The sequence below is a fragment of the Mirounga angustirostris genome, unplaced genomic scaffold (assembly GCF_029215605.1).
Source record: "Mirounga angustirostris isolate CCGP_5_RB_7025 unplaced genomic scaffold, mMirAng1.0.hap1 SCAF_7, whole genome shotgun sequence".
In the NCBI taxonomy this organism is placed as follows: Eukaryota; Metazoa; Chordata; class Mammalia; order Carnivora; family Phocidae; genus Mirounga; species Mirounga angustirostris.
In genome coordinates, this window is record NW_026991715.1 from 103,015,296 (window position 1) to 103,032,302 (window position 17,007).

At 35.7% G+C, this 17,007-nt stretch overlaps 1 protein-coding gene across 3 annotated transcripts in view; it reads left to right on the forward strand.

The window, feature by feature from the left end:
• Window positions 1-17,007, forward strand: part of GABRB2 (gamma-aminobutyric acid type A receptor subunit beta2) — a 249,929-nt gene that overhangs the window by 112,358 nt on the left and 120,564 nt on the right. For all 3 annotated transcript variants that reach the window (XM_064596592.1, XM_064596593.1, XM_045901810.2), the window contains exon 6: window positions 3,069-3,151. In XM_064596592.1, the coding sequence (XP_064452662.1) occupies window positions 3,069-3,151 (83 nt within the window). The remainder of the gene's footprint in view (window positions 1-3,068; window positions 3,152-17,007) is intronic.

Below are 17,007 nucleotides of genomic sequence, written 5' to 3' on the forward strand. Positions count from 1 at the left end.
GATTATTTCTGCTATTTTGCAAAAGTAATATGGAAGCTTTGGTATGCCCATCATATACCTTATTTTATTTTCTGTGAAAATTTCTCTTCTACATAATACAGGCTTCTGTATGTTAGTAGCAATTCAGGTTGTTAACTACATGTTAAAAATGAAAAAAAAAAGTAGAAAGAAAGAAAAAGAAAAGAAAGAAAGAAAGAAAAGGAAGGAAGAGAGAGAAAGAAGAAGGAAAGAAAGAAAGAAAGAGAAAGAAAAAGAAAGAAAGAGAAAGGAAGGAAGGAAGGAAGGATGAAAGAAAGAAAGAGAGAGAGAAAGAGAGAAGAGAGAAAAGGACCAGTGAGAAATTCAGTCAAATATTGCATAGCCAAAATAAGTTGATATTTTTAAGCCCCGAGTAAATAATTAAATGTGAATGTTAATTTTTATATAATTTTTAGAATTTGTAAAATATAAGTGGTAAGTCCCAATGAAAGCAAAAACAATCAGTTTGATGATAAGATAAACTCTAGTACTATATATGCAATGTCAATTAAATGGATTAAAATTCATTTACTGTTAAAAATATAAGAAGAATCCCTAAAACTTAAGGCACATATAAGTTGAATAAAAGAAGAGAAACAATGCAATAAGATAGTCCTCCAAATAAAAGATCTATATCAGAAAAACGAACTGCTTGTTCTTTATAATTCATGTTTTTATTTATCCAATGGATGTTTATTGATTGCCTTACAATAAATAGAACAAAGTCTGTGCCCCTAAACAGCTTACATTTTATTGAGAGAAATAGTACTAAAAAAAAAAAGAAAGAAAAGAAAAGAAAGAAGCAGAAGTTTTTACTTCTTATCCCCTTCACCTATCCCCTGATCCCTCCCCTTTGGCAATCACCAGTTTGTTTCTCTCTCTTTGTTGTTGTTTGTTTGTTCATTTGCTTTGTTTATTATATTCCACATAGAACTGAAATCATATGGTATTTGTCTTTCTCTGGCTTATTTCACTTAGCATAATATCTGCTAGGTCCATCCATGTTGCCATGAATGACAAGATTTCATTCTTTTCTTATGGCTGAGTAATTGTTAAATTATTATGTTATATACCTGAAACAAATTTAAATTTTTTAAAGTGAAAAAAAAAAGCAAGATAATTTCAGATTGTGATACTTACCTGAAGGAAATAAACAGGTAAAATGCAACATTAGTTAAGGCAGTCACTTTGGGTGGGCTGTTTGGGAAAAGCCTCTCAGAGGAGGTGATTTTTGACTTGAAGGATCAGAAGAGAAGGCCTTGTGAAGATCAGGGAGACCCATGTTCGAAGCAGAAAGAAAAAATGTGCAGACTGGAAGATAGTGAGTAAGGACTTGGTAGGAGATAATATTGGGAAGGAAGAGGCAGATTATTCAGGGCACAGTAGGACACAGCCCAGACTCTGGATTTTATTGGAAGAACCACTAATTAAGCAGAGGAGTGATACAATCTATGTTTTTAAAGATCTGATGGCTGTGTGGATAATGGATAATTGGGAGGCAAATGGAGAGGCCAGGAGACCAATCCACCATAATAACATGAGGTGAGGCAGTGGGAGCCATAGATTTTGAGGGAGGCAGTAGAGATGAAAAGGAGCCAAGGCCGAGTAGCTAACTCTTGGTGAAGGAAAGGAAGGAATCAGGGATGAACATCAGCCCTAGGATACTCACTTATGTGAAAAAGAAAAACAAAAATTAACAGAGCACAAACCTTAATGAAGCAGTAATCAAACTAAAGAGGTATGAACTACTTACATTAAGTTAATCACTTATTTCCATCCTACAACAGAGGAGTGGGACTTGCACACCTAACTGAGGAATTTCATAAGCTTGGTCTACTTAGATTACTTGTAAACTCTGACCAACCTTTCAGGGAAAAATATCTATCTGGGACTCTTTCTCCTAAGTTGGGGCTGTATCATATTTCTCTATTCCAAACTCATAGTAAAGTGCCCTTCAGAGTAGAGGGAGCCAAAGTTGGTCAAATTCAATATCAATTTCTTCTCTTAGTTTTTTTCAGCAGATGTAAAGGACCTGCTATATGTAGGTACTCTTTTACATTCTATACATAAATTATTAATTCTTATAGAAACCTTGTTATGTAATTATTATTATTGTTAATGATATCCCCTTCTTAGAGATAAAGAAACTAAGGTTGGTTAAAAGATATTAACTGTGTTGATGTCAGTCAGTGAGACAATTAGAATTTATACCTATGTCTGTTGTGTTCTAAAACTTGTGTTTTTTATGACATTATGCTGCTGTATTGATCAGAAAATATATATTAACAAATCATTTAGGACTATATGCTTTTTGACTCCTTTTAGTAGGTCTTCAATAAGAGATTACTGAAAAATGATGATAGACGAATATAAAGACATTAAAGAGACATATTCATATCTCTCTGATAAAATAATAAAGGTGCCAGGTGTTCTAAATAAGTAACTCTGCCAGCCCATGGGAGGATGCTTTCTAACAAGTCATGAGAATGTCAGATTGCTCAGCACAGAGCAAACCAGGCGATAGATGAAAGGTTGATTGTATGTTGTATTAAAGCAGTTGAAAAATACTACACTATGCATGGAAATGTCAAAAATGATGAATCAAAGCCAAGATTTAATGAAGATTAGATTTGAGGGAGGAGGAAACAAATGTGAGTGGGAGAGGAATTATCTATGTTGATATTCTTAATCACCTGTGATGCTTATAAAATCAAGAGTCTCAGGACCGTCCTTCTCTATACCAAGACGTTCCAAAGCGTGGAAACTTCCTGTTTAACAAACACTCCCAGGTGATTTTGGTTCAAGTAGGTAATGGACCACACTTTGGGAAAACACTGATTTAGTTCTTTTTTTTTTTTTTTTTTTTTTAATAAGTCAGCCTGAGGCTTATAAAGGAAAATGGTTATCCAAAGCTGTAGCACCCTTTTTTGCTAGAACTTTGGCTAAGTCAGTCTCCTAGAGGCCCAGTTCTGGCATCTTTGGTACTTGGATTTAATTTTTCCAACTCCAGCCATGGAACAGCTAACAGTATATATCTATTTCTCTTCTAGAATCACAACCACAGCTGCTTGCATGATGGACCTAAGGCGGTACCCACTGGACGAACAAAACTGCACCTTGGAAATTGAAAGCTGTAAGTTTTTCTAAGAATGCAGCTAGACTGAACTCTGCTTTAAGGTTATTCTGGTTCATGTCCAGACACAGGTCCTGCAAAGGTCCTGCTACTACAGTAAATCTGGTGGAGGGAGATATAGTATCTTTCCTCAGTGATGCTACCAACCTCTTAGTCTCATCTCTAAATCCCTGGGAGAAATACATAAGGGAAGATATAATCTAGCAATAAAAGGAAGACCCTAAGTCCCTGGAAGGAGACCAAGCGCTATTCCAGGCATTTAAGTATGGAATTGATGCATAGAGCTGCAACATGGTTGGGAAAATAGGTGGTGATGGCAGGGTGACACAGGAAATCCCAATTGTCTTTGCCTCTCATAAACATTTGCAATTGCAAAATCAATGTGGCCTCTGGACCAGTTAAAACATTCACAAGAGTGTGAGGGGCGCCTGGGTGGCTTAGTCGTTAAGCGTCTGCCTTCGGCTCAGGTGATGATCCCAGGGTCCTGGGATCTCTCGCTGTCTCTCTCTGTCAAATAAATAAATAAAATCTTAAAAAAAAAATTCAGAGTGTGGATTGGTGGATTTCTTTTTCCCAAAGATTTTATTTAACAGAGAGAGACGGAACACGAGCAGGGGGAGTGGGAGAGGGAAAAAGCAGGCTTCCCACGGAGCAGGGAGCCCGATGCGGGGCTCAATCCCAGGGCCTGGGATCATGACCTGAGCCGAAGGCAGATGCTTAACGACTGATCCACCCAGGCGCCCGTGGTGGAATGTTTTTTGTTTCGAGGGACTATTTTCGGTGTCTAAAATTTATTTTATATTCTTGCTGAAGGCCATATGATGAGCAAGATTGGTGTATATGTGCATGTTTATTTTCTTTCCTGTGCTGACCTGTTTTGCAGTGTTGTTGCTTTTCTGGGCCGCAGTTTCAGCGTCCTTCTTGATGACTCAGTCACCTACCCTGTTGGGTGGGCGAAAACATTGATTTCATAACCTGTCTCCTTTTTGGACGTCACACACGGAGGTCATTTGAGATGGAATAGGATTTTGAATCTCTTTTCTTTGTCAGCTCTTTGCAATGTTTTCGTAGCTCATCCCACCTAACAATTGGAAGCTGACGATTTTATATCCAGCATTCTAGATAATGAGTGAATTGACTGCTGTGCAGATAGGATACTCTCAGCTGTTATGAGGAGCTCTAGCTGTGACAAGCGGTCCAATTCTAAGTCACTGCTCCGAGCAGAAATACAAGCATTTATGGCACATTGCTGGTATTTTGCCCATTAAAAAAAAAAAAAAAAAAAAAAAAAGCTTCCAGGGATACTTAAAGTTACATACATTTTTTTAAGAACTTGATTTCATATTTGTGTTCCCAAATCATCATTATTTTCACATTTGATCTTTACAATAAAGAACTATTTAATGAAATTGGTTTATAGGATTTTGATGATTATGTATGTTTGGGATAACCGCATTTTCATAACTTATGATACAGTTTAAGTATAGAATGTTCTTCAAAGTCCAAATTCTTTGGTTGTTTCAAACTGTTGGTGTAAGGATGTATTTGTTTTTTTTAAAGTAGGTTGCCATGTACTAATATTGACTTTTTATGGTAAGAGAATTTTTCATGATGAAATTTGAGTGAAATTTTAAATAATCATGATTTTGCACATAGTTAAAGCACTTTCACTGATTTTATTCCATTTGAGCTGTTTACAACCCCCTCAGGTAAGTAAAAAAAAAGGCCTTTTTATTTTAAAGAACTGATGCCTAAGGACACAGGCAACACCCAGGTGTTTAATGTAATTAAATTGTAATTCTGAGATGAATATTTTAAAATTAACATGATAATTCTTCAGACTTTTAGAAAGTTTAAGTTTTAATAAAGGGACATTTACATCTCTTATTTCAATTCACAGTTACCCTGTTAATAGACTTTTTCCCCCAGCTTTACTGAAATATAATTGATATATATAACATTGTATAAGTTTAAGATGTACAATGCCATGATTTGAGATAGATGATAGATAGATAGATAGATAGATAGATAGATAGATAGATAGATAGATAGATAGATATTTGGTGAAATGATTGCCACAATAAGGTTATTTAACATATCCATTATTTCACAGTTACCGTGTGTGTGTGTGTGTGTGTGTGTGTTGAGAAATGATCTACTCTCTTAGCAACTTTCAAGTATACAATACAGAGTTGTTAACTATAACCACTACTCTATAGACACCCAGATCTTATTCATCTTTTAACTGAACATTTGTAACCCTTAACCACCTTCAACTATCTCCCCCATACTCCCACCCCTGGCATCCACCAAGTTACTCTCTATTTCTATGACTTCAGTATTTATTTTTAGATTCCATATAAATAAGATCATACATTATTGGTCTTCTCTGTCTGACTTATTTCACTTAGTATAATTACCTTAAGTTTTGAGATGCCTGGGTGGCTCAGTCGGTTGAGTGGTCAACTCTTGGTTTCGGCTCAGATCATGATCTCAGGGTCCTGAAATCGAGCCCCGCATCGGAGTTCGTGCTCAGCACAGAGTCTGCTTAAGGTTCTCTCTCTTCCTCTCCCTCTGCCCTCCCCCGTGCAAATAAATAAATGAATAAATAAATAAATCTTTTTAAAAATTCCCTTAAGTTTTATCTATGTTGGCACAAATGACAGGATTTCCTTTATGACTAAATATTCCATTGTATACATATATCACTTTTTTTTTTTTACCTACTCATCCATCAGTGGACACTTAGGTTGTCTCTATGCCTTGGCTATTGTAAATAATTCTGCAATGAACATGGAAGAGCAGGTATCTCTTTGAGACAGAGATTTCATTTCTTTCATATATTTACCCAGAAGGATTGCTGGATGATAGATGGTTCTACTTTTAATTTTTTGAGAAACTTTCATACTGTTTTCCGTGAGGTCTGTACCAATTTACATCCTCACCATCTGTGCACAAGAGTCCCTTTTCTTCACATCCTTGCTAGCACTTGTTCTCTTGTCTTTTTGATAATAACTATTCTAAAAAGTATGAAGCAATATCTCATTATGGTTTTGATTTATATTTCCCTGATACAAATTCTCTTGCAAGTATATATCGTTTCCCCAACACCATTTGCTGAAGAGACTATTTTTTTCCCATTTTATTCTTGGCTTCCTTGTCAAGGATGAGTTGACCATATATGTGAGAGTTTATTTCTGGGTGCTTGATTCTGTTCCATTGGTCTATGTGTCTGTTTTTATGCCAGTACTATACTGTTTGGATTACTATAGCTTTGCAGTACAGTTTGAAATCAGGAAGTGTGATGCCTCCAGCTTTGTTATTCTTGTTTAAGATTGCTTTAACTATTCAAAGTCTTTTGTGGTTCCATACAAATTTTAGGATTGTTTATTGTTTTATTTCTGTAAAAATACATTGGAATTTAGATAAGGAATACATTAAATCTATGGGTAGTTTTGGGTAATACAGACATGTAAATAATATTAATTCTTCTGATCTGTGAACACAGGCTATCTTTCCATTTATTTATATCTTCAGTTTCTTTCATCAATGTCTTACACTTTTCATTGTACAGATCTTTTACCTCCTCGGTTAAATTTATTCCTAACTGTTTTATTGTTTTTGATGGTATTCTAAATGGGATTGTGTTGTTTTTAGAGTTCATTGTTTGTATATAGAAATGCAACTGATTTTTGTATGTTTATTTTGTATCCTGCAACTTTACTGAATTTGTTTATTAGTTCTAACAGCTTTTTGGCAGTCTTTAAGGGTTTTCTATATATAAGATTATGTCATCTGCAAACAGAAATAATTTTACTTCTTCCTTACCAATTTGGATATCTTTTATTTCTTTTTCTTGTCTGATTTTTCTGGCTAGGACTTTCAGTACTATGCTGAACCGGAGCATTGAGAGTGGGTACCCTTGTCTTGTTCCTGATCTTAGAGTAAACACTTTCAATCATTAACCATTGAGTATGATGTTAGCTATGGATTTGTCATATATAGGCTTTATTATGTTGAAGTACAGTCCTTCTATACCAAATTTTTTGAGAGTTTCTATCATGAAAGGTTGTTAGATTTTGTCAAATGCTTTTTCTACATCTATTGAGATGATTTTATTTATTTGATGTGTCACATTTATTGATCTACGTATAGTGAACCATCCCTACATCCCAGGGACAAATCCCACTTGCTTATGGTATATGATTTTTTTAATGTACTGTTGAATTTGTTTTGCTGAGAAAAGTTTTGTTGAGAATTTTTGTATCTATATGTATCAGGTATATTAGCCTGTAATTTTCTTGCAGTATTCTTATCTGACTTTGGTGTCCAGGTAATATTGACCTTGTAAAATGAGTTTGAGAGCATTCCTTCCTCTTCAACTTTTTAGAAGAGTTTGAGAAGGATTGACATTAATTTTTATTAAACCTGGTTCTGGGCTTTTCTTTGTTGAGAAGTTTTTGAGAACTGATTCAATCCCCTTACTTGTTATTGGTCTGTTCATATTTTCTAGTTCTTCATGAATCAGTCTTCATAGATTGTATGTTTCTAGGTATTTATTAATTTCTTCTAGGTTGTCTCATTTCTTCTAATTTATTGGCATATGATTCTTCATGGTAGTCACTTTGATCCTTTGTATTTCTGTGGTATCAGTTGTAATGTCTTCTCTTTCATTTATAATTTTATCTATTTGGGCTCACTTTTTTTTTTTTTTTTTTTTTTTTTTGGTTAGTCCAGCTAAAGATTTATCAATCTTGTTTATCTTTTTAGAGAATGAACTCTGAATTTTAATTTTTTCTTTTATACTTTTGTCTTTTCATTGCTTTTGTTTCTATTTCATTTATTTCTGCTCTAATCTTTATTATTTCATTATTTCTGCTAACTTTGGGCTTAGTTTGTTCTTTTCTAAGTTTCTTGAGATATGATGTTAGGTTGTTTATCTGAGATCTTTCTTTTATCTTGATACATGTGTTTGTAACTATAAACTTTCCTCTCAGGACTGCTTTTGCTGCATCCCATAAGTTTTGATATGTTGTTTCTATTTCATTTGCCTTAAGATTTTTTTTGTTTCCCTTTTTATTTCTTTTTTTAATCATTGGTGGTTCAGGGTTGTTTTATTTCCATGCATTTTTGCATTTTCCATCTTTCCTACTGTTACTGATTTCTAGTTTCATACCTTTGTGGTCAGAAAAGACCCTTGATATAATTTCTGTCTTCTTGAATTTTTTGACTTATTTTGTGGCCTAACATATGATCTATCCTAGAAAATGTTCTGTGCATGCTTGAGGAGAATATGTATCCTCTTGCCGTTGGATGGAATATTCCATATGTCTGTTTGGTCCATTTGGTTTGTAGTGTTGTTCAAATCTGCTGTTTCCTTATTGATTGTCTGTCTGGATGATCTAGGCATTGTTGAGAGTGCGTTATTAAAGTCCCCAACTCTTATTGTATTCCATTTATCTCTTCTTTTAGTTCTGTTAGTAGTTTCTTTATATATTAGGGTGCTCCAATGTTGGATAAATGTTTATGATTGTTATATCTTTTTGATTAATTTATCCCTTTATCATTATATAATGACCTTCTTTGTCTTTTGTGAGCATTTTTAGCTAAAAGTTTATAGTTAGGTATTAATATTCCTGTCTTTACATCTAAGGAAACAGACTCAAAGAGGTAAAGTGATTTGCCCAAGATCATGCAGCCACTGAGTGGAATAATGGCTCTGTGCTGATGTAGTAATTGATAGCTGGCTTAACTTTTAAAGCCACTGATTTTATAGGGACCAGATTAATAAGAAGATCCCTATTGTAGAAACCAAGAAAATATCCTATACTTACAAAAAATTGGAACTTATTCATATTTAGCCAGACAGTAAATCATTGCTATATGAATGAATATGAATGATAATGAAATATGGTGTTATATTAATAGTGTATATGATGTGCAGGTCTTGCTATTATAAGGAGGTAGTTAACTAGTTAAGCTTATTGAAATCAATTTAGGATCCTGTCCCTTAAACAAGTAGCTCTGAAGTTCATGTCTGACATTTGACCTTATTTAACCATTTCTTTCTGTTAAGCAAAATCTAGACATTCATTTATTTTCCTTCTTCCTCTCCTTCACCCTCTCCCCTCCCTCTTTGCCTCTATCTTCCTTCTCCTTACTTTTCTCCTTCTCTCCCTCCTTCCCCTCCTTACTGCCCTTCCTCCCTACCTCTTTCAAATGCAAATGGCCTTAGTAGTGGCGTTACTAAATCATTATTACCTTGTCTCTATGTCAGCAATTAGTATATTTGTTTAATGTCAGAGAAAATAATATAACTTGATTCTGAGTGAGGGACTATTAGGATTGAGCTTATTGCAAGGCTATTTAATATGTTCTATCCAGAAATGGAAAATAGTTCAAAGGGGGCAAGGAGAATATTATGTACCTTTGAAATGGGAATTGTTAGAGGGCTAATCTCTTATATTCTGAGCTAGATTAGCTGCCCAATATCAGTATCAGCTACATGGCCTCTCTCCCCTCCTTAGAAGGGTAAGACTGTCTTATACACTCTTAAACCCCATTTCCAGGTTCCCCACTTGGGGCATGTGAACACTTGTGTGAAAGGAGTGTGGAATTCTCTCAACTAGATCTATTGACAGGCTGCTCACATTTCCAAAAACCCAAAGGTTTCTCTTTTCTTCCTCATTTGTTGGTGTGCTTTTTCTCAGCCCATCTCTGGGTGACTTGGACTGGACAGCCTCAGTGTCTCAGAGAATAAGGTTAATGCTCTTATTTTCAGTATTGTTGGTTTTTCCATCAGTCTCAGCCTTGGTGCAACCTATAGCAAATTAGAGAGTATGGAACTTTCCCAGCAACTCTTTCATAGACAACTTCACATGGCTTTGCCAAGTGTTCACTGGGATGGCCAGTCAGCCATCTCTTTTTAGGATCCCCCCCCCAAAAAATCCCACACTGCCCTTGAGGCAGCATCAGAAACCAGTTGTTGCTGGCCTCTCACAGTCACTGATTACCTACACTGTGTCAGGGAAGTCACCCGATTTATCCGCACCTCAGTTTCCTCATACATTAAATAGGAATAATAATACCTACCACATCAGGTTGTTTGAAGATTAAATGAACTAATAAAGAAGATAAGCGCTTTGCTTGGTCCATGGTAGATACCTAACGAGCAGTAACTTTGGTAGTTAATTATTATTATTATAGCACTGATTTTATTATATTTAAAGATGCCCGTACTACCACAGATTTGACCAAACTATGAGATCTAGTAAATCCAGCCAAAGAGAGGCTCAAAACATCGACCTTCTCAACTCTTGTAGATCTTATTCCAGCTCTTGTTTTTACATTCTGAGTAAAATCTCATTATCTGCAGGGCTGTCTACTTACTCACAGAATGTCTCAGTCAGCTGTGCCTACAGTGTGAAGTGCAAATTAATTTCTTCTACTTCTGTCACAGGGAAAAGGAATTAATAGCTAGCTTCAGAATCTAAAGAGGGAGATTTAAAAGCTCTTTGACACCTGTACTTAGGCGAAATGGAAGTATGGTCCATTTTAAAATAGAATTCATTTGTGATTTTACTAATGTTTTAAACTGACCAGAGAAGGAAGTCATCAACTGCTGACCATCTCAAGTCTCTGCAATCAATGAGCAAATGTGCCTATGAGTGTGTGAGAGCGTGTTGGCACAGGTCCCTCTTCTTCCTGGAGATACTCACCATGCTTTAGGAAAGGAGGAAATAGAAATGTGCCTGTGGTTGTCTTACTGAATTCCAGTTGGGATATTATATAAAACAACTTGCTGTTAGGTTATTGATGGAATAAAGGCTCTATTTTCTTTCAACAACTTTATTTAAAATAATCCTTATTAAAGAAGAAGTCAATATAGATTGACACATGTAAACAGATTAAGGTATTGAATCCATATTTACTGTGTCACGGGTTAATATATTTTGGATATATTTTGTGCTATGTACTGGTCAATATTTTAGTAAATATACATATAGGATTTTTAAGAACTTAGAGGAAAGGAGAATTTCTTCCACTCCTAATGTGAAAATTGATCGTACCTTAAAGTATGTCATTAGATTCAAAATACCTGATTCTGAGTTAATGCGTATAGTGGACGAGAGGACATTTATTGAATACAGGTAGCTTTCTGGTATTGATTTCTCAAGCTAACCAAGCAGGTCACTCAGCTTTTTCAAGCTATGGTTTCTCATCTCTACAATACTGCAAATACCGTAAAGTTAATGAGATAGTCAGGACAGAGATCTTTGTGCAGTGCTTGGTACTGATATTTCCATAGATAGCAGCTGTTATCTTTATTACCACTATTGTTATGATTATCAATTTCAACTGGAATACTGTGCTCAATTAGAGTCCCTATGTTTTAAGAGGAATATTTAGCAGAATAAACAAAATATGAATGATAGGTAAACCATGGAGTATGATGAACCAATAGAAGAAATTTACCAGTACATTTACCTTGAGGAACAGAAACCCAGGGAGAGTGGCAGTATTTGAATGGGATAGCTCTTTTCAAAAACTTACAGCATTTCCTATTAAGAGAGCAGACTTTGTCCTCCTATTAAGAGGGCAAAACTAGGCTAATGACAAATGATGCCAAAAGGCAATTTTGGACTGAAATATTAAAAAAAAAAAAGTTCATAGCAGTTAAAGCTAGTGAAAATCCAGCAGGTTGTTGAATGCTATAGACCATTTTCTGGAAAAAAGGGAATTTTTGCATTGGGCAAGTGATGGGATTATATGATTTCTAAGGAGCTCTGGTTTGATGGTTACTTGGCACCAGCAAAAATATGTAGAACTTTAGTTAAAGGACAATTAGGTGAACACTGGTTTCTGTGAAGATGCAGATCCCATATGCATATACATCTGGAAGCAATGCTATTTAGGAAAAGATGAAAATCGCATGCTGGCTAAGATTTTAAGTAGATTCTGTGTGTTTTGCTGATGGTCTTTTGTTATTTAGCTAGCAATCTTTCTATTCTCAGAGTTTCCTCATAGGAATACCTCTTACCATTGGGTGTGTGAGGATTAAGACTAAGACCCCCACATTTTCCTGCCTTTCTAAAAAATTTAGAACCCCCTTGAGGGTTTTGATCTCATTAAGGTTTTAAGAATCATCACAGCAGAAGAGAATGTATGTGCACATGTGTCTGTGTGTGTGTGGGGGGGAGGTTGGTAATGTTAAATCATGACACTACCAAGTATTTCAGGTGATCCTAGAATTATTCAAGTTAGAAAAATATTCCTGTGACATTCCAGTGGGACATAGTCATAATCATTTATCTAGAGAAAATCAAAGAGCATTGCAAATGCTCTCTGGTGTTACTGCATGCAAGTTTAATTTGCATCATTGTCCCATTTTGGTATTTTCTTGAATTGTATCTAGCAGTGTGGAAGAGGAGGATTTGTTTTCCCCTCCTTGCTATGTGATACTTGGTTGGAATATGATCACTGTTTAACAATTATTATTACCTTTTCACAATAAACAAGTGCCGGATGTGTATTTAGAAACTCTGGCACCTTGTGAAGATAATACTTGTGATCTTGTGTATCTGGACTTTAGGACTTCTGTTCTTTCAGTTCTTCCATTATGAGAAAGTGAAGAAGTGACTTAGATTTAAAGGGTACACTCTAATATTGAGTATGAAAAATGAGAATATTGAACCCTTTCCCTAAAGCTTTTTGTTTCCCCCAAAGAGAAACCTTATTTTTTATTCACATTTTAAATTTTCCCTTTCTGCAGACTCTATTTTCTCCTTCTGGAATTCCCGCAGATAGACCTTGGGTCTCTCACATTTATCTGCCATGGCTCTGAAATAAAATTTTTAGATTTTTATCTTCCAGATTACTAATATTTATTTTATTCTAAAGAAATTATTATTAGTAAGTATTCTATTTTGGCCATCTTGTTTTCAATTTCTAAGAACTCTTTCTTATTCTTTGATTACTCATTTTTCCATAGTCACTTGTTTTCTTATGGAATGTCCTTTTTAATTTAAGGATACCATTTTAAATTATTTTACAAGTTTTCTCCTGCTCTCTTCATCTTTCTATTTCCTTTTGTGATGATGTATGTTTATTTATTGTGGTCCTTTTTTATGCTGATGGTTTTTCTTGTAAGTCTACTGATCTTGGTAGTCCATTCGTATTTGTAAGTAAAGGGCTAGTTTGACCAACAAGATACTGATATAGGTTTTCTGAACTGATGTGGGTTTTCTTAGCACTTTTACATGGCTGTTTTCATAGTCAGCCTATTCCCTGAATAAGGAGAATGGAGGAAGGAGGAGAACTGGGCATGCTGAGCAGGCAGCCTCCCCCTTTAGGAGAGTGGGCTAAGATCTTTCACGGGGAACCAAGGCTCATCTGAGGCTTCAGCACCTTACATTATTTTACCCTTTCATTCCTAGAAGGATCTGATGGAACAACAACTTATCTTTTTTTTTTTTTTTCTCCCTCCATTTGTAGCAGTACCCAGGGCTATCTGGGGGCTCTGTACTGATTCTCTCTTCAGCCCAATATCTAAACTAGGAACCCAGGCAGCCTCCAATTTGTTTAAGGAGACTTTTTCCAGCATTATCTCAGGGGCAGTCACCAAAGCCAGATGTAAGAGAAGCAAGGGGACTGGTCTGGTGGTGGCATGGTGGCTCCTACTCTGTGAACTTCCTGAGTCTGAAAATTCTCTAACGCATAGGTTCTCAACATTGCTGCACATCAGACCCCCTGGGAAGTCCTTAAAAATCCAAATGAACAGGCCACACCACGGACCTATTGAATCAGTCATTTTAAAATCTCTGCAGGTGATGACAATGAACAAAGAGAGTCCTCTAGGGCATGGTTCTCACGCTTGAGTGAGCAGGAGAATGTCCTGGAGAGTTTGCTAAACACAGATTGCTGGGCCCCATCCCTGCAGTTTCTAACTAAAATGGGTCTGAAGTGAGGCTCAAGACTGCATTTTTCACATTTACTGGTGATGCTAACACTGCAGGTGTAAAGACAACACTAGTCCAGGACTTTAGTGGAAAGATCAGCCCTCTTCTGTTGCACTTGTCATGGAAAACTTGTTTCTTTGGTTTTCTCAGTCTACATAACCTCATCTATATTCTAACTTTTGTACATTTTTCAAAATTACTCGCCCTTTGATGTAGTACTTTGCTATAATTTATAGTGCTATTATGGATTTTGACCATCCCTTCTTCTTACAGTTATTTCTATGAGATTCGAGTAAGGCAGGAAAGGTAAATATGCCATCTTAAGCTGGAATTCTCCTTTTTCATACACATATTCAGTTTTTAACTACATACACAATTTTCAACCTCATTTTAAAAATGTAATAGCATATCACAAATATCTTATTTTCTGAAATCCTCTCATAATTTCTCATGTCGGTCTGGTATTCCACATGTGGATGAATCATAATTTATTTAACCAGTTCCCAATTGTAGAATACAAATTAATTCCACTATGTTGCTATTTTTAATAATGTTATAATTTGTGTTTGATTGAAGCTATTTATCATTAAATACAATCATGATTTTATATATGTATGTATATATATGGCTCTTCTGTACAATGTAATGTGTAATGTTAAATTTAAATTAATTAAAATTAAAAAAACTAAAAATTCAGTTCCTCAGTCTCACTAGGCATATTTCATGTGCTCAGTAGCCACAGGCAACTGGTTCCTGCCATATTGGACAGTGCAAGTATATAGAACATTTTCATCATTTCAAAGAGTCTGAGTAACAATAATTTAAAAGGTAAATTCATAGAAGTTGAATAACTACATTATAGAAAATATAAAATTTAAAGTCTTTTGATATGGTTTTACATATATCCTGATTTCGAAAACATTAATGTAAAAGGAAACCAAAGGGCATTAGAAGTGAGTACATTTTCGTAATTGAAAAGGAAACCATTATTTTATTGTTCCTAAGTGGGCGAACTGAAAGGAAGCACAATTCACAGTGTTATCAAATTAGCATCTCCCAGTCTCACAGGTGAAAATCTGCCTGTTTTGTTCATTCCCCTCAAGACACCATTAGGCTGTCTCCCACATGGTGTACAAAGTGAAGCAGTTTATGAAGTATGTATGTATACCTTCGTAAATGCTAGCCCAAAAGGTAGAATGTGGATAAACCGTATTATCCTGGCAGTGATCAAGATTTCCGCATGAATTAACAGGTAACTTTGGAATCTAGAGTTTTAGATACAGAGAATTTGGGGAGAAATTTTTCAGCAGTAGACTCAGTCCCTTAGCAGATTTTTGTCCTGTATACGTAAATATAAATACTATGCCAAACCCAGGTAAATTAAACACAAAGGCTTCCACCCCTCACCTGTATTAAGCTGACTGGATAACTAAATGAGCCCAGGGCTTATGAGACCCTCGCCCATCTGACCTGCGTTATAGCACAGGTATAAAATTTAGGATGTGTTGGCGCAGGCTCAGCTTGCAACTCAAAGAACAGGAAGGAGCAATTACAAGGAAACTGATTCCCATTATGGGTTCTCATAGGTGGAGTGTTTTCTTAAAGACTAAATGAATTCCTAAGCCACTCAAGACAGAGTGCTGGATGAGGTTCTGCTCAAAACCCTGCATTTTGTGTATTTATCTTCCTGAAAGTGATGGCCACTTTCTTTTGTGTTTCGAATGCTCATTTTTTTTTTCCTGCTTTGAAATTTTCCATTAAAACTAAAAATGCAGTTTAGGTTCTCATTGTATATTATAAATTTTTCTATGGCAGATCTCATGGGGGAAGGGTGGTGGGTATACAAACTTGTTTACTTGGTTCTCCTTTAGACTCAAGAAAGGTGCCAATATGCTGTCAACAAAAATTGCTCTTTTTGGCTAGGCTTCAATTTATACTTGATCCTAATTAAGTGAAAATGCCACATTTGCGGCTTTCTTAGCATTTTTAGTGGAAGCTGGAGCGCACTTCATGAAACCTGATGTGAACATCATAAGCCAGAGGCATAAATACACCCACAGACCTTCCCTGAAGCATTTCCAGAAGACTCATGTTGTTTTGTTAGATAGTTGCAGCCCAATAAATTATAACTCAGACTGACTTTTCTCAGATCCTGAATCTAGCTCCCTGTGTTTCCACTTGAAGATATTTTCCTTTCAGTAGGCTTTTAATACTGTTGATTTGTTTTTGCAAATCTAATACCTTTTTCTTCATGATAGCTTCCAGAGTTTATCTTCTATCCCTGCTCCCACCTCCACTGCAGCCAGTACCATGATTATTATATTTATTATTATCATGATCAACATCATCAATAATATTTACTACCATTTATTAAATGTTTACTTTGTATGAGACATGGTGCTGTGTATATACACACATGATCTCATCTAAATTCCTCATATGGCAGCTACTAATATTATTTCTTCTTTACAAATGAGGATGTGGTGCCTTTGAGAGGTTGTGTAACTTACAAAAGGAGACACAGGTTACCAGGTGAATGTCTAGCTGAAGAAAACAAAATCCAATGTAGCTAGTTTAAACAGAAAGAGACTTATTTGGCTTACTGAATTCTAGGGAAGACTGAGGAAACAGACTCTAGGCTGAGCTTTTATATAGAATTCCTAAAATCACAGCTGGGGCCTCTATTGGCAAGGCAGTCATTTATTCCTGCCAGACTGACTGCTGAACAAAAGGGCCACTGTTCTAGTGGCTAGACCAAAACCACACTGCTTTTCAGGTAGTCTGTACTAATAAAAGGTGTTTTGTGCTGTACGTCTCTCTCAAGTTCTGAATTCAGGTCTCCAGCAAGTGTATCCGATTGTCAGAGCCTAGATCACATTTAGAACTATAGGCAAAAGT